The 24,010-nt window shown below is 41.8% G+C and overlaps 1 protein-coding gene across 2 annotated transcripts in view; it reads left to right on the top strand.

Annotated features, from left to right (window-relative positions):
* The window catches only part of fibcd1b (fibrinogen C domain containing 1b), a 119,169-nt gene that overhangs the window by 68,627 nt on the left and 26,532 nt on the right, over window positions 1-24,010 (top strand). For both annotated transcript variants that reach the window (XM_030085490.1, XM_030085489.1), the window contains one exon: window positions 10,603-10,699. In XM_030085490.1, the coding sequence (XP_029941350.1) occupies window positions 10,603-10,699 (97 nt within the window). The remainder of the gene's footprint in view (window positions 1-10,602; window positions 10,700-24,010) is intronic.

Here is a 24,010-nt window from a genome sequence, read left to right as displayed (position 1 = left end):
CAGGAGCGTCAGGCATGTCCTTTAGGATATTAGCGCCATTAGACGGGGCTGAGTGCCGGTTATGCCAGAAAAGGTTACACAGCTGCGCAGCATTAACGTTCGCTGATTTTAGATCCCTCTATGCACGAGGCAAATAGGCCCCCAGGTATCACTCCTGTAACACCTATAGGGAGCTAATTTGTTATCGTTGAGACGTGTGTCTCTGTGAAAACTCACTTTTGTTTTGTTTTTTTGTTTTTTTATTCATATAACAAGTTTTCGAGAAGTGTGACCATTGTTGGCGATAAACAATCTGTTTGTCTCGTGGTTATTCTTTTTTAGGCTATATGATTTATATTCAGCGTTGTTTTTAATCTATGCGTTTGTCTTATAGCTCGCAGGGTGACATTGTCACTCCGTCAATCCACTACTTAACTCCTTTCCACATGTTCCTTGCCAAGGCCAGTGACTTTAGCGATCTCCTGACCTCCAGCAGGTCAGGAAAAAGAAAAAAAAAAAAAAAACAACCCTTATTGGATTTGTGCTGCGCCGCATCGCCTACTGTCTTGACCTTCTGGCTTTCCAGTGCCGCAGGATGAAGTCCATTTCAGGATTTTCCGAACAAAAAATGACCAGATCAATCGATTGAATGACTTATATGTTGTGAAAATTGTTCAACGCCACTGAGCCAAGATGATTTCAGTTCAAAATTTCACCTGTTTAATGTTAGCGTCACCAGCAGAGGCGCGATGAACGAACTGTGAACGCTCACGTTACTGTAATTAATAGTATTTGTAGATTCTTAAACTATTTTGAATTGTTTGCCATTTTATAAACAATGAAATGTAATCTACTACTTTAAAAATGTGCTTGAATATAGTTTAAAATTACATCAAAAGTAGAGCTGCATACAGCTCTAATTCATCAGGAGTTGGTCAGAATGAAACAGAGCCATTACAACCTTTATATGGAAACTTTAAAGGTTTGTTTGGTTGCAGACTGTGTGATGAAATGCTGATGTTTGCCCAAACTGAAACAATTATGACCAAAAATTAGTGCAATCTCAACATAAAACCAATTTTATTTGTATTTTTTTGGTGCAAAGTACAGTGAAATGTCCAAAAACCTCTCCGACAGCTGTTGCATTATGCACATTTTTAAAAACTCACCCTGACACCGTGGCTTTGAGCCGAGTTGTCTGTCTTTCATGGCAGCATCACCAATATCTCAGCTCAGGACACAGTGTTGTGCTGTGTCTGCTCCTCTTAAGAAATGCCTTAAAATGTTTTTTTTTTGTTTTCCTTGACTTTTTTTCCAGCAGTTCTTTTACTGATACTTAAATATAATGGACACTGTGTCCTTCAGTGCAGCTTTTTAATCCTCTGTCTAGTGCCATCAAATTGGCAACAAGACAAGTTCGATATTTTTCTTGTTTCTTTCATCAACAATGCAATCAGTTGTGATTTGTGAACAGTCACAGTAACGTCCAGACTTCAGACTGCCTTAAATATTACAACGGCTTCACTGTATGAAAGGCATTTTCACTTTTCACACTATAGTCTGGTGTTTTCTGAGTTTTTGTCTCTTCCAGGTTTAAAACACTGAATTTTAAAGTAAATGAGAGACTACTCTATAGTATAAGATACTTATTTTATCATTTTGTTGTTTACTTTATCCTTATTTATCAAAGATCCTCCAGTTTAATGTCTGATATTGTTGCTAGATGTTTTGATATTTAATCCTGCTCATATTGTCCAGCACTTTAATAAATAGATCCGTCTTATCTTCTCTTATCGCGACACCCTGCTGCCAGTGTGACGCTAAGTCCGAGAGTCCCGCACCGCCCTGGGTCTTTGCCCACACACAGATTTTCAAAGAACGTTTACAAGCCTTGGCCGAGATCTACCTGTGTTAACCCAGTTTCTCTTAATCCCTTAACCTAAAAAAAAAAAAAAAAAATGTATGTGTATGATGTTTTAGAAATCAGGCTACTGCTGAAAGACAGACATAATCTTTTTCACTTAAGCGTATGTAAATGCTGAAATTACGTTGGCATGTGTGCCAGACAGGAGAAGACGGTGAGATAGGGAGACGGCATGTTTTGTGGATTGTGCTTCTGCTTCTGTTCTCATTTGCCGCTGCTCTGTTCAGCGCACATCTGTCTTTCTGATAGGATTATAAAACATTCACCAACAGATGTTTGCAGTCCTCTTTGAAGATAGCAATTGTGCAGACTGCCGTGGATTTATGAGCGCTTTCATCAGACAGTGTTGAATTTGTCACCATATCATCAATATTCCTAACAATGTAATCAAATTGTTAGCAACTCCTCTGCCAGTCTGTTTTGATCCGTCATCAGTCTTTGAAAAGAGGCTTCGAGCAGTCTAACAGTTGATATTATTAGCCCAAAAAGCGGGCTTCATTTGTTTAATTTCTGTTACTTCTTAGTGTTGGGTCGACTCCTCTCCTCTCCGGTTCGGTTGGAGCCTTTCGGCTGATGGGTTAACCGCCCACTGCAAATGTCCCCTTATCTCCAGGTACTCAGTACAGTGCAACGGTGAGTGACATCTGCTGCCAGACCACCAAACATATAAACATAGTGTGCTCACAGCGCGGATATGCCAGGAGCTAACAAGCCATTGGCACCGTTCCTGTTTTCCATCCAGAACATGCCAGATTGTAAATCTCCCAGAATCAGCTTTGGAGTGCTTGTGTTGATTCTTCTGTGTTCTGGTCTGTCAGTCAGGGTGTCCGTCTGTGCACGCTGTGGGCTCCCAGTCGTTGACAGAAAGCCTGCTGAAGAGCTTAAGGCAGCTTGTTAAGTAGCCTTCATCTACTGCAGAGATTACAGGGAGCTTAATGTGATCACGCCGGTGCGGTAGCCCTTGAGCAAAGCGTTGGGTGAGATGGTCGGTGAGGATTGGAGATTTGCTTGTTAGCGCTCTCGGGCCACTTGACGGAACGCGTGCACGTTTTTTTTGTGTTCGTGTTGACCTGGTTCAGCTTCAGAGCGTGTGATTAAAATAGTTCATAAAGTAAGACTCAGTGATAACCGAGATCCCAACAACGAGGAAGAATAGTTTTAAATATCTGAGACACACACACACACACACACACACACACACACACACACACACACACACACACACACACATGCACACACACTTTCTGATAAAACATGTTACAGCCACTGTCCCCTCCCAAAGGTACTTTACTTCATCTTTACCGCTGCTCTGTCACAGGAAAAAAAAAAAAAAAAGAAAAAAAAAGCATTCCCAGCTGAATAAGATGAACAAAGCTCAAAAGAAAATTCTCTCTCTTGATGGCTCACCTGGGTTTTCACTCTTGAGCAAACACATGTTCAAGCAAGTGCACGAACATACCGGTTTTCACAAAGAACTTACTCCCTATAATAAAGTGCTGCAAACAGGCTAGCACTGTTTACTTCCAATTGTGAATAAAGTCAAACACAAAATGCTAATTTAGTCCAATTACTTCACCCATGATTCGATCTATACCCAGTTGCCGTTCTTTGGCAAGCTTTACAGCCACTTTGTGGTTTTCCAGCTGCACAGTGGAGAACAGGAAGGACCTGCAGCAGGTGGTGAGGGGAAATGTGGCTTTTTAGGAGCTATTTTATGGCTCGGTTCACTAAAAAGAGCGCGTGGCTCTCAAGTGGCTCCCCAGATTTTTTGTTGCTTGAAAGAGAATGAATAATTTACAAAGCATTCATTGCAAAGAGTGTTTCTTTACGATTTCCCCTTCATATAGTCACCATGAGTGCAACACATAACGTAATGTTTTAACTCCCTTCCTCAGACTCAACAATAGCTTTGTGTACTTTGATTCAACCTGGTTGAATCACTGTTTAATACCAGAAAAAAAAAAGCTAATAAAAACAGGAAATAATTGCTTTTAAAACTATCTGTGAAACTTTTAGAAATGACTGTTGTATTTTGTGCTGTCCAGAGTTGAACTAGAAATTTAATTTAATTGTGTTCCAATCAGGGGAAGAAAAAAAAATTACACTTTTTCGTGATTGGAAAATTCTTGGAACCTAATAAAACATGGAATGAATATGATTATTATCAATACGATCACATGAAGTAAGGCATAAAATGTTTAAATTTACATGTAATAATTCCATTATATAGAAAGAACGTTATCAATAAAAATATGTCACAATTCTATGTGATGATTCCTTTAACAGATGTTAACTGTGAAGTTACAAAATAAAAGCTCATCTCATTGTCTTCCATTTTAATCCAGAGGTGCACGCCACATATTCAGAAATCAAAGTGGTGTAAATAGTTCAGTCATGTGGTATTTTTTCTTAATTTACTGCATTTGGGCTGCAGTAGTTTGCAAAACAAACAAACAAACAAAAAAAAAAAAACAACCTATGACCTCTTTAAAAAAAAAAAAAAAAACTCTTTCTTTCAAAAAGCATTCAATTTCCCCTGAGAAATGATACAGGTGAAGTTGTTTGATTCCGTCATGGAGCCTTCTGTCTCCATCTCCTCATGACTTTATTTGCATAAACGTTGACACTCAGGTGAAAAGGGAGGCGCACATTCCTCTCCTCATCACATTAATATTAATATTTTTAAATAAGAGGTTTTTTTTAGTTTTAGATGAAAAAAGAAAAGATGTTGTTGAGTGTTGCCAGAGTGTTTTACAATTAGGTCTTCCTCAGCTGCAAGGGAAATTAAGATCAGCTGTGAGCTGATCGCTGAGCTCTGATTGGTCAGCCAATCAGCAGCACGGAGGATAAATGCACAATGAGAACCTGTGTGAGGAGGTTTTGTTTGTTTTTGTAGAGATTGTGAGAGGAGCCGAGTGGCTGAGTTGTAACATTTGTACTGCTGTTGAGTGAAATACAGATTGTTGAATTACTACCAAAGACTGAAGCGACAACATATTTTCACTACAGTTCTTTATCAGATCACCATAATATTGGATCAGGTGTTGAAACAGTAAGACATAAAAATGAGTTTGACTTCTCAAAAACCGGTTTGAATGAATTGAATCAAGATAACAAGATGTTAGTTTTGTTTTTTCAGAGTTGTCTAAACTCAACACATTAGCGTAGCAAATCAAAGAAACCTTTAATAAGTGTTACAAAACACAAACAAAGCTGAAATATTGTCTCAGAAAGACGGTGTTTTTGAGTTTCTGTAACATTTAGAACAACGTGAGGAAAGCCTGACGGAGCCGCAAGATGAGAAGGAGCGAAAGAATAGCTCTCCCCAAATATTCTGTTTGTTTACTGTACAGATGGTGAGCACCGAAGAGTAGCTTTCACCATTGGACCGTGGCGTCAAATGAAAGTGGGATTTTGTGAAGCTGAAAATGTTGTTTTTATGATTGACTTTAATGAAGAAGTTTTTGTGTTTCTGCTTTTGTTATAAATCGTGGCACATTTTTGTTTTTTTTTTCCCCCTCTGTCACACCTCTCATAGTGAAAAACCTTTATTTTTTTCCCCAGGATATTTCCAAAAGTTAGCAGCCAGTCGATGAGCTTATCTATTAATATTGACTCTGCTGCCTGCATCCCTGAACGAACACGGGCTGCGGCCGCTCTGGATTTCCAGCCTCACTTTTCAGACATTTATGTAGTTTCTGTTATGCGTCTGAACCAGTGGATCCAGGCTCAATCCCTTCTTAAAATGGCTGCTGTGTCACAACTGCAGTGTGTGTGTGTGTGTGTGTGTGTGTGTGTGTGTGTGGATTGAACGTCGCCTGTCCCACACCCACTAAGAACAAGTCAGCTCCTGACCTTGACAGAAGCTACTTTGATGTCAGGTGCAGCCCTCCAGCCAGACGCAGTGTGTAAGGATTTGTCAGTTTGGGATGTTAAGCTGCATCCCAGTGGAATATGTGTGTGTGTGTGTTGGGGGTGGGAGGGGGGCACTGCAGGCCAGGCCCCATAAAACAGGAGCGTTTGAGCCACCGTAAACGGTGTGGCCATAAAAGTGCATGCATGCACATTTATAGACAGGAACGTCGCGAGCCGGGAGCCTGACTGCTGTTCCTCTGAGGGCAAAGCTGGAAAAACATGTCAACACTAAAAACCAGCACAACTCCACCTACAATCCATCCAGAAAAAAATCCATCATTCAACATAATAAACAGCATATGGGAACAAATACAGCATATTCATCTAACAAGTTTGTATTCGGGATGGGTTTTTTTTGTTTTTTTTTTTTTTTTTTACAATTTCCTGTCGACTAAAACAAGTGTTTTAGTCAACAGTAGAACTAATTGACAAAGGAAAACAGCCAAAATATCATTAAGAAATAAAAATATTTTTACTGGCACCGACTGCTGCAGCAGCAGCAGCAGCCATTAATACATGCAGGTTGTAATAATGCTCCAAGTAAAATGTGACTTTCTTTTCAAGTATGATTAGAAATTAATTTTATTTAATCCAAAAACATGCTGTTATTGCAGCTGCTAGATTTTTTTTTTTGTTTGTATTTGTTGTGGTTCATGTGATAACAAAAGTTGATGTGAACAGCAGAACAAATTAAAGTGTGATTCTTATTTGTGGTTTTACCATTTCGGGGGTCCATTCAGTAGTCAGACTCGTGGTTGCCTGACAGTTGAGCGGCCTTGTGCGTTAATAAAAAGCTGCGTTAAATGAAGTGTGGTTTTTCTGCTTCTCCATGCAAATGTATGCATGCCTACAAATATAGGCACATATTCAGATTAAAAGGGTTTAGGCCCAGATTGACACACACAGTTCGGGTACTGTCTGTATCGTGCCACAGGAAGCATGGTCTCTCTTGACAAGATGCCAAACTTCACCCAAATCTTCAACCTCTTAGTGGCGATCTCCACTTTCTCCTCTCGAGATGTAAAAAAAGAAATGATTGGTGGGTCTGTAGGCTTTCTGTCTGCAGGGAACACACACACACACACACACACACACACACACACACACACACACCAGAGTCTAACCGTCAGGGTCAACATGCAATTAAACCTCTGAGGAGCTCTCCAGTCTCACAAGGATACGAGACATGGAGGGAAACTTGGCCAGCAAGAAAAGCGTGTTAACCCTAATATGAACTGAGCGTGTTGGTTCACCTGCCGCGGCGCAGCGTGGCTTCATGGGAACACCGGCCAATTTCGAGCTGCGGCAGCGATACGCGGGGAGCTGCCGCTGCCTCTCTGGCATCTCAGGGTTTTCTGTCCAAATGTATCTGTGAAGTTTAAAGATATGAACGCCGGCTTCGAGAGTTCTGCTCCTCTTTAATACCGCCGAGCCTCACTTCCACCGGCTGTCAGACTCGGGCGACGCTACGGCAGGACCGCAGCCGGACCAGGTTCCAGTAGGAGAACGTGAGAGATTCATTATCCTGAAAGGCCACAAATGATCTAAATCAGGGTATTTCAGAGCGTGGGAGGGAGAGAGAGCCCCCCCCCCCACCCCCGCTCGCTATGTGCTGCCTCAACTTTCCCTCAGGTCCTCGTTCAGTCCCACCAGCCCTCACCCACACAAGGTCGCAGTGTTTGCCTGAATGAGCTTCCTCGTGTTTCTCTCTTTCCAGCCTGTTGGGATCCTCGCAGCATACAAACAGCTTTTCACGCCACGTTGATGCTTTTTATTCTAAATATCTGTTAGGACTTTCCATAATGTCTGCAACTAACATAAGTGGTGGAAGTCAGCAACCCCACACTCTGATCTAAAGTAGAATTAGATGCTTGAGCTCACATCATTAAAAGTATCTAAAATCATCTTCATAAAGACTAGTTTGGGTCAAGTGGTCTTTTTAATTTCCTAGTCCTCTAAGCGTGTGTTAAAAATGCTGAGTGCAAGATAGTAAAGGATGAAGCGCTATCTCATATTTAGCATACCATTATCAATTTGTATTCCACTCTATGGCAGCTAATTTGACTCCAGGGTAGAGGAGGGCTGAGAGGAAGCTGGGAGCAAGATAAGTATGCAGCAAGGTCGTTATTTCAAGGGGAAAAAGTGGCATCAGTGTCATTTATTCAGCCTGAAGTCGGCTTTAAATGAGGATGTCATAATTGCTTCAGTGGCTTCACAAGAGTTTTCGTTTTTTTTTTTACCCCTTCTTCTTTCATCAATCGTTGATGTAAATCTCACCGGTTAACGCGGGTAATCAGCAGAAAACACCAGCTGGGGAAGCCTCTCGCTCTCAGACTCCTGCCCCGCCGGTAACCCGGTGAGGGCGGATCGCTCGCAAAGTCAAACGCCACACGACTTTTTCACAAGGTCCTAATCATCGCCGGGATCACATTATTAGCATGTTATCGTCCCCGGTGAGTCGAGCATAACGCAGGTTGGTATTGTTATTAAAACGTTTAATTGGCGTAAACAGGTTTTATGAAGCCTCATCATTTATAGTGGGGGGAATGTTTGTTATATAACAGTGTAATAAATGAATGATCAGTATTCATCCCGGCACCTGTAAATACTTTAAGACTGATTAAAATTTACGTCTACCAGATAGTAAAAGTGTAACCTGTCTGATGTTGTTACTTGAGTGAAATGAGATATGTGCTATAATACGTCTGAGCTGCAGTACAGCTGAATGCAAAGAGTTGCACGCATCATAACAACCGTTTTATATACATCTGCAATCACAGTTTTATGTAAACATTCCTCATCCAGTTTTAACAAGATGCTCACACTGGAAGCTATGTTTAAATATAGTGTGCAAAAACAACCGCGGGTTGAGTGTGTGAGTAGAAAAGCACGTTAATGTAACATCGCTGTCATTAACTCTACTCTGACTCATAACCTGCAATATGGCTTTACAATAGAACTGAATGGCAGTATAATTACCATCACTCCATCTGTGCTTTCAGCTGTTGGGCAAACTTGGTCTGTGAAAATGAGCTCCACTCTAACCTTGTGTATGAATGATTGATAACATTATTCACAGTTCAAACTGTATCCTCACAGTTGGACTTCTCACGTTATTGCTCTTTACTTCTACACATTCAGTGTGTCATCAAGAGGACGGCCAACAGTCAATTTTCAGAGATGGGCTCGTTTTTTTGAAGACACTGTGTTTAAAAAAAAAAAAAAAAAAAAAAAGACTGTTTTGTGCACAAATAAGCTTGAGTATAAAGCGCTGTCATTCATACCAGGGTGGAGCCGTCTGAGTACGAACAGAGGAACGGAGACCGTGCAAGTGAGGAGGTTCGTCATGAGGCTTGAAAGAGAAAAGTGTCTGTCAGGGAGATAGAAGAGGTGATTGGTTTGCCGGATTTTTGAAGTGCATGGCTTTCTGAAGGAGTGGAAACTACCAATGAGGCTGGAAACAGGCTTGTTTTGGCTGCACGTGTGAAGAAAATCCAGAGGTTTACTCAATATTAAATCATCAAAATATGCAAGTAAATTCAGAAGGACTTTAATCACCATTGTTAAAATGGAAACATGAGAATTTTCTGCAACAATAATGCAAAAACAATTAGATTTTCTTGAAATGTCATCTAAACAGGACAGATTTGCACACTGCTGTATGTGTGTGTGCTGTTTTCTACATGTGACAGTCTCACCACGTTATGTTCACCATTGAATGAAAGAAAATAACAGCAATATTGATCTGAAAATGTAAGTATGTGTTGACAGGTTTGAGGGGTTAAAAACGATCTTCTTGTGGAGGAGAGAGGAGAAGAAATCCATATTTGCATTACTTTGAGGACGAAAAGAAAAACGGTGACATTGATCAGTGGCGATAATGACGCCGTAATGATGATAAAGATGATCTTAGTGAAGGCAATTTATAGGCTGAAGATGATTAGGAGGAAAAATTGTGGCTCTTGCTCTGCAGGATCTCTTTGTCTGTGCGGATGTTGAGAGCAAACATGGCTGCCGGTGCCATCTGGTTCCTCGTGGTATGTTGCGGGGATTAGTCATGCTGAATACTGAACCGTCTCAGAGAATTTCTTTTGTCATTTTAGCGTTAACAGTCTTCCAACAGTGAGTTCTGGCCTATTTTCCATCTGCGTGCATTTCCTCCTCGAGAACAGATTTCCAATTTCCCTTCATCCTCCGCCTGATGCTTGGCATGTCAGCACTTTTAATGGATAGAGTGTTTCATTGGGTGGTGCTCGCGCCGCGGCCTCACACATGGCTTAAATCCCTCTCTGCTGTTTTGTTAATATTTCCCCTGTTTCTCATCCTGCAAAGGTTGCTATAAAAAGCCGACCGCATAATGTCTCTCCACACATCGCTGCTTTATCGAACTTTATGATTCACGGGACGTGGACATCTCATCTCTCCGCGTGTGTGTTTGGGATTATCGTTTCACGAATATCATCTTTTTTCTCTCTCTCTCTCTCTCTCTGAAATTTCAATTAAGTATGCAGATTCCGAGGCAATTTCATTCAAAGTCAGTCAAGATTTAATGGATTCCTTTTATTAGCTTCCGACAAATTGCCTTTTTAGTGGGGAGAGTGTTTGCATTATTCATTTGTGAAAGAGCAGGCATTCACGGGTTCATTTAGTTTCATTCCAGATGAGCTCAGCGATCAACCGTGGGACTGGGGAGTGACTCATCACAAAAGGACGATGAAACACACTGTGGATGAGATGAATCCCATCTGACCCCCTCCCTCCCTCCTCCTGTCTCGGCTGTGTAGGTGATTCAGCGCAGGGAAGACGGCTCGGTCAACTTCTTCAGAGGATGGGAGTCCTATCGGGAGGGATTTGGCAAGATCACCGGGGAACACTGGCTGGGTAAGTGGCACAGGTGTGTGCGAGTGTGTGTTTGGCAGCGCATGAGTCACACGAGCGTGTTGAGGTTTGAATCCCGTCCAAGGTAAGCGCTTGGGGAAGGAGACTTCACACAAAACATCAGCGATGGTCAAACAGCTCCAAATCCTTTAACGGCTAAAAACTGTACATTGCGTCCCTGATGCCGTAGCGGCAGCCGCGGCGCCGCGAGGTCGGCGCTCGCAAGCAGGAAGAGAGAAATCTCAATGACAGAGTGAAACACCTCGCCGTGGCAGGTGATGAAGAGCCGCCCGGAAAGAGCCAGGAAGAGATTAGACGCACTTGACCCTGCATATCGTCAAGAAGCCGGTAATGGCTGTTTTTGCTGTGACAGTCAAAAGTGCTGCAGTAACAGGAACAAAGAGTCTCGCTGCAATTTGCGCGATCTGTTTGTTCAGCACAACAGACTCACAAACACGCGCCAGCTTTTGCAACTACAATATTTTTATCAGTCGCATCACAAACAGAACAGTACAATTCGTTTTTTTAACACCACATCTTTCCAAAAGCTTTCACCTGTTTCAAATGAGTAGTTTTTCAAAGCAAGCTATTTTATATTTTGCTGGCAGCAGGAGACATTAGTCCTTGCCTCTACTAAAAAAAGACTGTGCCAACCGCAGACTGAATGCACCCTGAAAATGATCTATTTTTTAAAGCCAAACTTGTCATTTTCTCACCTGCTCTCCATTAAAAGTAACAAACTAGCTTCTTTCTTTTTTTTTTTCCTTGTTTTCGTGATGTCCATTCTTGTGGTATTCAATTTTCCGACGCTTGTGTGTACAGTACTTAAAGTCAGACTTTCACACAAAACACCGGATTCAGATTCGTCCAAACACTCAAGCCAGGTGTGGCGTCAGACTGCTTTACCAGGCAGCAGCAGCGGGAAAAAAACCAAGCACGATTTATTTTTTTCTTTTCCCTTGTTGTTATTGTCCATGTGCAGATGAATCATCTACTAAGGCCATGCCACGTGTGTGTTTAAAAAGTTGTGCTTTCCTCTGCTTCTATGGGTTCAGTGTGTCGGATTTTTCGAAAAGTTACTCTTGGGGAACCAATTTCAAAAAGTTTCCAATTCCTACCTTGAGTACTTTGGTGTCCTCCTGCTGTCAAGAAGCTTGGGTTTGTGATTAAATGGTGGTAGACTTATAACGTCATGATAAACCCCCTAAACAACACATCACAGGTTTGTTTTTAATGAGTCTGAGTGTGGCACAGGGTGTTTTTAATTCAGAATTGGTTTATTCTGAATTAAGTATTTCAGAATTATATTCATGAGCGTCGTGTTTATATGGTAAAAATGAAGTATTAGATCCTCTCTGATTGGACAGGGGGCGGCCGTGACGTACTGACCGACTCCCGGAAGTAAACAGCGTTTTTCTCTCCTTTGTTTCTTGATTTAGCTTTGATGCTCCAGCTTTGAAAATGTCTGCATTGTTGAGCGCCCTTCGATCCGCTTGTCTCATTATATCCAATTCTTCTAAAACTGCCGTTAAATAAATCGTTTCCATACGAGTCGAAATGCGGACATCTTGGAAAATTTCCTCATCACGACGGAGCACGCGCAGAACGATCAGAACGAAGTCGCGCCTAATTAGCATATAATTCCGCTTCCAAAGGAGAATAAACCAGCCAGTGTAATCGGATTTAAACTTAATTCTGAATAAAGTTTTCAGTCGTTTACATGGTCAGTTTAGAGCGGAATTCGGCTTTATTCGGATTTATAGAGGAATAAAAAGTACCATGTAAACTCACAGTATGTCTATATTTCATAAAGCAAGAAAAAACACAAGAAAGTCCAACATTTTACCAACACTGCAGATTCTGAAAAATAAGAAAGTGCACACTGTTTATCTGTGTGGTTTCTGAATAATTGCTATCTTGTCTCTATGGCAGCATAAATGAGGCTCTTGGTAATTTTATCTATTTATATTCAATCCATTATAGTATGCAAAGAGGCATATCAAGAAAAAAAAAAAACTAAAGTCTCACAATGAGGATTTTCATAGGTGAGAGAACGTGGCCACATGGTATAGTAGCTGTCTTTTTTAGCCCTGATCCCAGAATCCTCAGACTTACTCCTCCTACTCACCACATGCTGTACATACTGTGACTGCAGTGGAATTCGTGGATGACTGTAACGGCGACGGCGCTCCGACGCTGGTGAGCTGCCGATCCGGAATGATTCACAACGGCAAGTAAAGTTTGAAAACAGCTTGACTTATGACCCCTACAGAAGTTGTCACAAGTCAGCCATCGTTTACAAGAAATAACATTGGCTGCAGCGCTAATCATTGGTGTCGTTACACTAAAACAGCAACCCCCCAAAAAAAGCAACACATTTGCTGAAATGTTGTTTTCCCAGAAATCGGGATTGTGCAGCCAAGTGTTAATGAGCTCTCGCCATGGTGAGTCTGTGTGCATCTTTAAAGCCTCTCATAACAGTTTGCTCAAGTTCAGACTGGTGGAGTAACTGGAGCTTGAAGAAGTCTATTTCTGTAAAAACACACACACACACACACACACTTGGTCATGGTCAAGGTCAGGGACGTGCCGCCCCACAGCTGAGTTACTCTCCCATCAGCACACTAGATTAAAGCTCCTTCACACACACACACACATATATGCACACACACTCTTCTGAAGCACTGCTGTAGACAGAATCTGTAGGCAGTTCTTGCTTATTATGATGGACAAAAACTCGCTCACAAACAGGGGTTGTGTCTTTTTTTTTGTGCGTCGCTTTGTTGCCATCAAACCACAGATTCGTATCATTTACAGGAATTATTCCAACAAAAGGAGAACGCTCAGGAACTGAATACAAAATCAATTATTTTCAAGAAACAAACTGAAAACACGCCCTCGAAACCACCTGAATCACTTCAGGTTTTGATGAAAACAAATTTAGAACTGTTCAATTGATCGCTCTTCACAAACTGGCCGAGCATTGAGATGAAATGGTCTCTCTCAGTACTTTGTACGCAGTGGTTCTGTTGCTCTCCGAAGGAAACGCAGAGATTAGCTGGTTACTTGCAAGGAGAAGTTCCTGTTGACCTGCTTTACACCTTCAGCTCTTAGCAAGCTAATCCAGTTAATGTGCTCTTCTGTTGGCCACAAACCCGTACCAGGTGCACTGGGCTTATTATTGTGAGATAAACAACAGTTGGTCCCACATGTAGCGCCTCGCTGAGAGACTGTGCAAACTTGCTGCTAACCTGCAGTTGAAGCGCGTATTGAACATTCAGTTCGCAGATTGTTTTTGTTGGAAGTCTTCCGCAAAATCAGCCACGACGTCGTCTGAGGATGTGGCCGTGTTGCGCTGCAGGTGTTTCCGTCTCGGCTAACAAGGAGACTAACAAGCCCCTGGCTCTGCAGCCTCGCACACTTTGAACCGCATGACGGAGAGCAGGGGTCACTCAAACACCTGGTCCGTCCCTAATCCGACAAGTGGAGGAGCAGCGAGCGCCGATACAGGAACATGATGTGTCTCATCAAAGGCAGACCGTGTGCTAATCTGACGCGCACTCAGTGCCTACAAGTTACATTTTAAACCAGGGGTGTTAAACAGAAGGCCTGTGGGCAAAAAACTCATCCTTCACCATGTGGTAAAAACATGCTGCAAAATGCAACAGTTAGTTATTTCACTTTATTTTGCATCATTAAGATTGACTTCAGGTCGGAATTCCAGTAATTTCTTGAATTAGTTGTTCAGAGTCAGATAGTCTACAAAGAAAAAAAAGCAGAGTGTAAATTTAAAGGTTGCAATGCAGCGATTTCCCCCGATCCGACCCACTCAAGACGGAATAGAGCTGTGGCCCTTGAACTAAAATGAGTTTGACACCACTGTTTAAAACCTTTAAAGATGCACCTAAATATCTGAAGACCTACTTGGAGCAGTGATAAAGCTTCCCACACAGTTTCAGGGTAATCTCAGCTGGAGCTGTGAACTTGTAAAGGGACTGCTGGCAAAGTCCGTTACGTATTACAAGTGCCACCTGCAGGTCGGGAATGATTTTTTTTTTTTTTTTTTTTAATGTATTCTTTTTTTTTTTTCTCTCCTCTGGTCTTTTAATTATGAACAAAAATTAATATTTTGCACATGAAACTTTCAGCAAATTGTTTCCTTTATTTCCTTTATTTCCTTCATTTCCATTTAAGTGTACAACCTGGCTTCATATGGCCATCTGACATTAGTCACAGTAATTGATATTTCACGGTATGTAAATAAACGCCGCCACAGATCATGAAGGTAATGTGTGTCTGCTCGGTTTCCGAGCCTTTCGCCACCTGCATCCCATATGTCCTTGCTCGGCATGGAAATCCTTGTATATAGTTTATGGCATGTGCAGAGTTTATGTGAATTAATGGAGATCTAGGTCTCTTTGCTGACCTGAGGCAATTACAGAGTGCAGCCCATAATAAAAAACGTGGTTAGAGTGCCAGCTCGATGTCCCAGTGGTATGCTGTAGAAACATGGAGGGAATATGGAAAGCTCGGGATTTAGCAGACTGAATTTGAATGAGGCAGCCAGCTACTTTCAACCTTTCACAGTACCTTTGCTCATTCAGGTTGTGCTGTTGTCTCGTCACCCCCCATCATCGATTACCCTCAGGGCAAAAATGAAAAATGGATTCTTGCTTGCCCGTAGCCTAGAAAAAAAAAAAAAAAAAGAGAGAGAAAAAAAATCATTGCAGCTACTTCCTCTGGACCGATATTGCGCCCCACTACCACCCACCGCCTCTGAAGTCGTGCTCATTTTTCATTATCTTAACACGCTGCTAATTGTGACTTCTGTTTAATGTTCTTCTGCACTTCTGACGAGAAGAACAACCGCAGCGGAAAACAAAGAGAAGAGAAGGGAGGCTAAATAATAATCTTGCTTTTTTTAGTGAAAGTGGCCACCTACACGGCGTCACACATTGTCCTTAGGTGTGTGTATGTGTGTGTGTGTGTGTGTGTGTGTGTGTGTGTAGTATTATCACATTGAGATCTGTGAGCACACTTCTCCCTTCAAAGATTACACAAATCCTCAATTCAGGAGAAAACCTTGGAGAAAACGGAGAGGCTAAAAGAACTGTAAAGATATATATTTCACAGTTAGTTGAAGTGCCGGCAAAATCTTATAGTTTAATTTGCAAATTGCTCCATTTTCACTAAGAAATGAGATCATTTAATCTCTACCATTAAAGTGGCTCATTTCCTAGTTGTGATTCAAGACAATATACAGCACTATTTAATGGTCAGTATCTAATTTCTGCAGTCTGTCTGTTCATGTTGTATTTCCTTGATTCCTTGTTTAATACTTTGAATTGAAATTATACTATTTCAGAATATCTTCATTTCAAGGCAAGGAATTGAACGTATTATATTTTTGCCCTGTAGCTACACAAAAGGCAAATTCTTTCTGCATGCTGTGTGTGTGATAGTGAAAACTAATATATTGCTGAATAACCTCCCAAAGGAGGAGATAGAAAGAGTGGAAAAGTGGGTCAAGGCAGTTCCATTGTCACCGTCCAATCTATTAGACACCTGGTCGCCGAGGCTGATGTGGACTTGTCTACCTGTAATATAGGTCCTGAAACGGTTTAATGCAGTCCCAGTGAGACTAACCTACTTTTCCAGATGGCCTATTGCAGTAACAGAACTTGCTGTGTATTGAAAGCTCCACTTGAATCCCATTGAAAAAGAACAGGGAAATTATTCTAATTACTTACTCTATCATCTTGAGAATAACATTGAATGTAAATGTAAGGTTTTTGATGACTGTTTCACATAAAATTTAGTTTGTTTCAATCGGGGATGTCATACTCGATTTTAGTTCAGGAGCCACAGGCAGCCCAATTTAATATTGAACACACTGGACGGGTAGCATAGTGCCATAATAGCCTTTAAAATTAAAACTTCAAAGTTTTTCTTTATTGTGGCACAGAGAAGACATCAAACAATTTCTAACAGAAATACAATCTCAATATAAAGTCAAATTTTGTGATACCTTCTGGTGGAAAATACAGTGAAATATCAAGAAAAAAAAAACTCCTATGACTGTTGCATTATGGGTGTTTTACAATTTGTGTAAAAAAAAAAAAAATGTTTCCAATTCGCTTGGTGGCTTGGTGGGTCATGTTGGAGCCTCATCTGGGCCAGTTTTGGCCCACGGGCTTTATGTTTCGCACCTCCTAGTTAAGGTCAAGGGTGTCAAGCTTGTTTTGGTTCAGGGGCCTGATCTGGTGTCAATTGACCAAAATCAGTAATAAGATCCAGGTCAATGCACATTTTGAAACTCTTCTTATTTGATTCATTTTTTCTCGAAGTATTTTTTTTTTCTGAAGTACCTGAGATTTCTTTCTGAAAAAGTGCACTCTGAAATCCTATCAGCCACAGTGTTTCTCCTCAGACCGGCTGTCGTCTCTCAGGTTGCCAGATTTCTGGAGCCCGAGGCGTTCATGTTTTCAGATATTCCACATCACTGCATGGATTTGACGCTTGACTAATTTCACAAGCTGAAATTTTGCTCACGTCTTACAATTCAGTCCTGAGTCTCAAAAAATAAATAAACCCTGCATGCACAGGGAGAACATGTAAACCACACAGACTTTCAGGTGAGACTTCTAACCACTACATTATGCTGTAAGCCTTGCTATCAATGTTTTTCTTAGCATTAAATTCCCTAATGGAAAGTACAAGCAGCAACAAAACAAAAACAGCAAACGTCAGATCATGCTAATAGTGTCAGAACCCTTTCATTTACCATTCAGACAATGTGATTAGATGCAATTAAAGCTTTATTATTATTAAATGTAATCTTGTTGTTTTGGAACAGGGAATTGTTCAAGCCCCGATGTAGTCGTGACGTTCAGAGTTTTTCAATAAAACCTTTCACTATTCCTTCTAAAGGAGCTGGAAGTGTTGCTTCTTTGAGCTCTGTGAATGTCGCATAACATGTGAAACACTTGACTCACTCAGCCAACAATGAGCCGGTGTGCAGGCGGAAGAAGGCCGATGAGCTCTTATAGCCGCGTCTATTGACGTCCAAAGTGGAGGCTGTAAACCCAAGGAGTCGTACTTTTAATCCTTTTTCTAGCAATTGAAAGGTGCAAGTAATTGTTTTGGCTCACTTTATTCCAGGAAAAACAAAGAAATGATATTAATTTGTATTAATCCATGGAGCACAAGCTGCTTTACAAAAAAAAAACTGGTTTCATTTGTTTCCAGCAAAACAAATCAATGTGTCATTTTAATTGAAAAGAAAATGGGAAAAAACAGTTCATGTTTCTCAAAATCTACAAAAAGCACTCGCCTTAATAATCCTTTCCAGAGTCGTGGATCCTTTCCTTTCCAGTCACAAACACCCATTTGGGGCTGTGTAGTGGAACAGTATAGTTTCTGAGACTGATGAGGAATGTTTCCCAAAAGTCGTGTTTTCCCCTGTTTTTGTGGAGACAGAGTCGAAGAGCTTTCAAGAAGTTCCACAAAGTTGCTTTTCCAGGTACTCCAAGCAGTGTTGTTCTGTAAACAGACACCCAAAACACAACAGATGCTTTCCCTAGAATTTGTTGTCCTATAACGGTGGCTTGGGTGTCCCACTCCTCTACGCTGGATAACGTGTATGGGATTAGTTTTAAACTGATTTTCAATATAATCCATCAAATATTGGATTGATTCCTAAGTAAGCACAGACATTCAAGAACTTATTTACCAAATTCTTTCTTCACATTCTTTTTTTTTTTTTTTTTTTTTTTTTTTTTTTTGGAAGAGCACTTTATAATTTGAATACATTGTAAGTTTTCTGCATCTATCAAATGCAGTTTTGTAGAGAAAGCTCTTCTCTGCATGGGAACCAACAGGGATGAGACTCCTCGCACTCGCGGAGCTCCACCAGTTGGGTTTTTCAGAGTTCACTGACATCTATGCCCTTGATGGATCTTGGCTCACTGGGCGAGAAAACCGGCATTGCTGATCCTCGCTCCGGTTCTCAGTCTGAGTCACGTAAACGTGCCAAGAATCCGCCCCGGACCTGCCCGATATCCGCTTAGTTTTATCCTCCAAAAAAGTGAACCGCATATCAGAGGCGGTCTATCTGAGAAATTAATGCGCTTTTCTATCACTGAATGTTCGTTTGTTGATATAACCGTGTGAAATCAAATATGTTGGCCTCACCTTCAAGCTCTTTCCATTAACGGTAAGCCATTTTATCCACCGCGGGAGTTTTTCTCCTTTATTCCAGCCGGTGTTTACATCATGCCTCCAGCCTGTAGGAGGGTGGCGATGCAGCGGTTGGCTGCCCAGATAGCCAGTATGAAGCTGAAACACCCAAACTGTGTTCTCATTATTTCTGGGGATTTTAACAGAGTGAGGCTCAGCCAGGAACCGCACAAATCCACACAATATATTAAGCATCCCATGGGCAACACACTGTCATACAGTATTAAAGGATGCTTTCTGCTCTTTTCTGGCAGCTTTTGGATCCTCTCATTGCTCATATTCTCTCTTGCTTTTGAAAAGAGAAATCTGCATCCACTCCAGTAGACGCCGTTGAAAAATTGGCCTGATTGAGCTCCTTGACACTGTGACATTTTTAGGTGGGAGTGCAAGACAGAAAACACATGTTCTCATTTAAAGTACATCCATAAAAACACTTTTTACTACAAAGGCTGACGTGCACGGCAGCGGAAAAGAAAACAGGAGCACACACAGCTCAAGACACAACCGGCGGTTGTAACTTATTCGCGCTCACCCTTCACTGCAGAAGCCCCGGGGCTCACGATGACCAGCTGACTCCTGCCCAGACCTTCACCAGATCACTCCGCCCGTGTGAAGTCCGCCGTTGCTTCAAATCTTCCACAATCACACCCAAGTCTGTGACCTTGCATCACAGGGACAGCGGTAACATGCCTGTCTCATTCACGACTCGGGGTCACGCCGTTCTTTGAAAAGGTGGCGAGTGGCTCAACCGAAGCACATCACAAGACCTTCTTGATGTAATGGCTTGGTCTTTGTAGCGCGGTATCCGTATCGGTATGCAGATACCCTTTGAATTAGCTCTCGCTTTTACACATCAACCGTCGACCGGTCCTCCACCTTTTTGCCTTTGGAGCGTCGACTTCCTCAAAGACAGAAGGTGGATAGAGAGGTCAAAAAAGTTACACCGAACCAAGGATGTGGGCTTCTCCCACTCTCACTGTTTTTCACCGCAGCTTTGGTTGTTCTCTGATCGGCTACCAAGACCACTTTTTCTCTTTTCTTTTTTCATTTTCGCAGCATTGTGGCTTCCGTGACATTGTTTAGGTCCTGGCAGAGGTTTGTTAACAAGCTCTATTGTAAGGTGGACTTTATGCAGGGGAGGTTGGACTCCATTTGTTAGAAACACCAGTGCCAAATAGACCTTTCCTCCCTGGCTTTTGTAAGTGAAATACTCCCGCACAGCCTTTTCATGCACATTTTCTCTAAATCTGTGAAGGGTGGTGTACTGTTTAACACTGCTCACTAACAGGGGAGGGGATGCCAAGTCCGAAGCCCCGTTTACACAGCGTTTCATGCAAGAAGGCATCATTTTATGCATGTTTTGCTTCAGAAAACTTACCTGTTTGTATGGCGGTGCTTTCAAAACTAAGTCTGTTTATACAGAAATGGCAGAAATGCTGAAAATGACGTAGTTTTCATGTTAGGTTACTAATGAATACTGTTGTTTGTAGTTGTTTGAAACCATACACGCATCCAGACAACAGTATGGTGTAAACATTACATTAACAGTGGTGAGCAGACAGAGATTCGTATGACAGATGATGAAGTCAAAATGCTATTACTGTAATTCTCAACTATGTAATTACATTGTCCCAGGAGGATATTCACTTGGAGCCCTGCCGCTCTGGAGGCCGCCGTTGTTATTGTCCATCTACTCACACGTGCAAAAGAATGAGTTTTTTCTTTCAGACATCTAAAGCGCAACAAAACTACAACAAAACATTGCCGAACAAATGGATTATGGACCCTTCTGCGTGCAGTTTGCCTGTTCTCCCTGTGTGTTGCTTTCCTCCCACACCCTAAAAACACACAGATGCAGATAGGGGGAAAAAAATCTGTTTTTTCTTTATTCATGCTGTGATGGACTGGCAGTCTGTAGAGAGAGCACCCGACACTCGCTCATTTGAAGCCAACTGGGACTGGCTCCAGCACTGTGTGACCCGTCGCTGGATGAAGCAATTCTTTTGCATTTGACCCGTCCTATTTATAGTCAACCCTAATTACACAGAGAAGGAGCGGTGCGATGCCTCGCCAGGGGAGCAGTCAGGGGTTTAGAGGGCTTGTTGAAGGGCCGACGGCAATAGTGATAAGAGAGCCGGTGAGCAGTGGCTTCCACTTCCCCTCTTCAATTTCTTCCTCAGATTCAAAATAACAAACTCATTATCTCAAGTTTATGTTGCAACCACTGCCTGTCTTTGTGTTTCCTATGTTGTGTTTGCACTAAATTGTCATAGATTATCATTAATTGACTTCAAAGCTTCAGTTTACCTCTTCATTGCATGATCAAGAATAACTGTATCTGACGACAGAGCAGTGAAGGAAGCTTCTCGGATAAGCACTCTGGAAGCGATCCCTGTAAGGACTTGTACAACACTTATGCTGGGAAACACGGATGCAGAACTCTTGACACTGGCTTTGCATTATTTACGCCTTTCCTTCCGGTCAGTGCCTCAGATTAAAGGTCTGGAATCGGCTGTTTATACACCCATCGTCTCCCTATGGATTTATAACCATTACCGCCCACCCTAACAGATTGCAGCAACTCATCATCAGCAGGGCAAAACGAACCTGTCTCACGACGGTCTAATCCCAGCTCACATTCCCGGTTGGTGTTTGAACAATCCGACGCTCTGCTTCACAATGATAGGAAGAGCCAGTTATCCCAGTTTCTCGCATTTCCATCTTTTTTCCTGGGGAGATTCTGTCAGCCCTGTCACAGTATCATTTTCTCCCGAAAAAGCTCAGGCACAATAAGGCACATGTGGCCCTCATGGATTGTTTTAATCTAAGACAAAAATGCTAATACAGTTACTCAGCTGTTTAATAACCCAGCTGAAGGAGATGTGAGCCGAAAATAAGCTTTATTAAATTCCTTTTTTTTTTTCTTTTTTTTTTTTAAGAGGAAAAAAAGAAATACGACTGCCTGAGGCGGCGGGAACTAAAGTGGATAAAAACGTTATGGATCGTGTCCTTGTTCTGATGACAGTTTATGTCATTTCCCATAGAAAGAGATGCAAATTAGATGCTGCAGAGATAGACTTCTGAGCAGTAGTGATTGCGGCGTGTTATTGTTTTCGCATCAAAACTTGGCTTGGGGATGGCTTTCTGTTTTTTTGGCAACATGTTACCACTGTAGGTATCCGGCTACAGCACAAGAAGTGCGGGGGAGATAGAGTGCATGCAAAAAAAGAAATGCTAAACTGAAGCTAAGTAGGAAACAGGTTTTTTTTTTTAATATCGACTTTACTGCTGCACTCATTTTCTGTCTGTAATTTTTACTTCTGTGCTCCAAGAAAAGAAGCACTCAATTCACATTTTACCCCCTGTCATTACTAAAATGAACACTTAACAGCCATTTTGTGTAAAAGTGATATTTGCAATGCCCTTTACTCTGTACATATTATCCAACTTGCGTTGCAGCCAGAAGCAACTTTAAGCCTGGCTGCACACTGCTTTATCAAATTATTACTTCCACGTTATTATTTACTGTCATGCATTATGGTCCTCACAGTGCTGTGTTACCAACAATATCCAAACTATGTATTTACAGCCCTTTTAAACTGCCAGCTATTCAATATTTGCTCCTTCTTGACCTTTTAATAGAGCAACACTTATATATTTACTTCTGACGCTGCATTCGATGTATGGAGAGCATCATGTCAAAGTATGCAAACATATTTGGATGTGATTGCTTTTGATCATTGCTGTATGTACCGAATAAAGAGAATGGATGAAAACTGTAGAAGGCAAAGCAATCAACACGAGTTCCCTGTTATCACTTTTCAGCACCATCAAATAATATACAGCAGATTCATTTTCCTCTTCAAGTACTTAATGATTCTCTTTTACGAAGGATGCCCAGAGCATGCCATATCATCATATTTTTTAGATGGTCCTCAGCAAAGCAAGCGGGGGGAAACGGCGTAATCAGAACCATGCGGCTCGACTGCTCTGCCTGGAAGTTGTCCTCTATCTGATGAGCGCCTTGTTGTGATCTAACATTCATCGGCTGACTGCCTCATTAAAGACACACTCACAGCTGGCATTGAGAAGAAAGAGAGGAACCCTTTTCAGATCCGTCGCTGAAGTCGCACAAAATAAGCCGCGTGGAATAAAAAGCAGCGTTACTACTCACCTTTCACGGCCAGGTCTCAACCAAGAGCCATAATTGAGCGCTTAGCCCACCCTGAATATTGCAGGCTCATAAGATTATAGAGACGAAAATAAATAAGACATCTGCACGTCTGCGCTCGTTTATGCAAAAGTGAGAGTGCAGATAGAAACCATGTAGACGGATGACTGTAATTTGAAGATAGGCGTTTTGCAGACTTGGCTCCATCTATCAGTTGTAAGTGAGTGATGGCCACTTCGTGTCTAAAGGTCAGCATGAAAAAGGAAGCAGAAAGAAAAGAAAAGCAAAGAGAGAAAAGTGGTATTGTGGCAGACTCTGGGGAAAGAAATGCTCCAGCAAAGTATTCACTTAAAAAAACGAAATTACAGGAACTTCTCTGTGCAACAATGAAGGCAGAGAGAAATTCAGCGTCGAATACGCCCACGCCCATCTGCGCCCTCACACACACACACACATGGTAAGCCAGTAGGTATACTGTGTAATTGCCAAGCATGCCCGTTGTCTTTCGTCTGCCGTTTCGCTCCCTACATCTCTCCTCTGTCTCTATCCTTACGTATCTCACTCCGTGGCAGGATTCCCTACCCATGTTCCTCAGATCAATGTGAAATAGCACAGAGTCTGTGGCAATTAACTCCCAGTCTGTAGAACTACTCAGAGCTCAGAGAGGCAGAGGAGCCAGACACAGCGGGGAAGCCCATTCATCTTCAGCCGGGCAAGAACACACTGTCCACAGCCTCGAATCACACACACACACATACACACACACATACACACACAGCCGCGATTGAAACCATAGATGCTACATTGCTTCAAGAAAGTATTTCTTTTGTACCCTATGTCTAAATTATTGATGAGGATTGTATTACATTAACAGCAACTTACATGACTTCAAGCAAGTCAACTTT

The sequence above is a fragment of the Salarias fasciatus genome (assembly GCF_902148845.1).
Source record: "Salarias fasciatus chromosome 7 unlocalized genomic scaffold, fSalaFa1.1 super_scaffold_4, whole genome shotgun sequence".
Classification (NCBI taxonomy): Eukaryota; Metazoa; Chordata; class Actinopteri; order Blenniiformes; family Blenniidae; genus Salarias; species Salarias fasciatus.
Note: the sequence above shows the minus strand (reverse complement) of the source record. Positions and strands in the feature narration are given on the sequence as shown.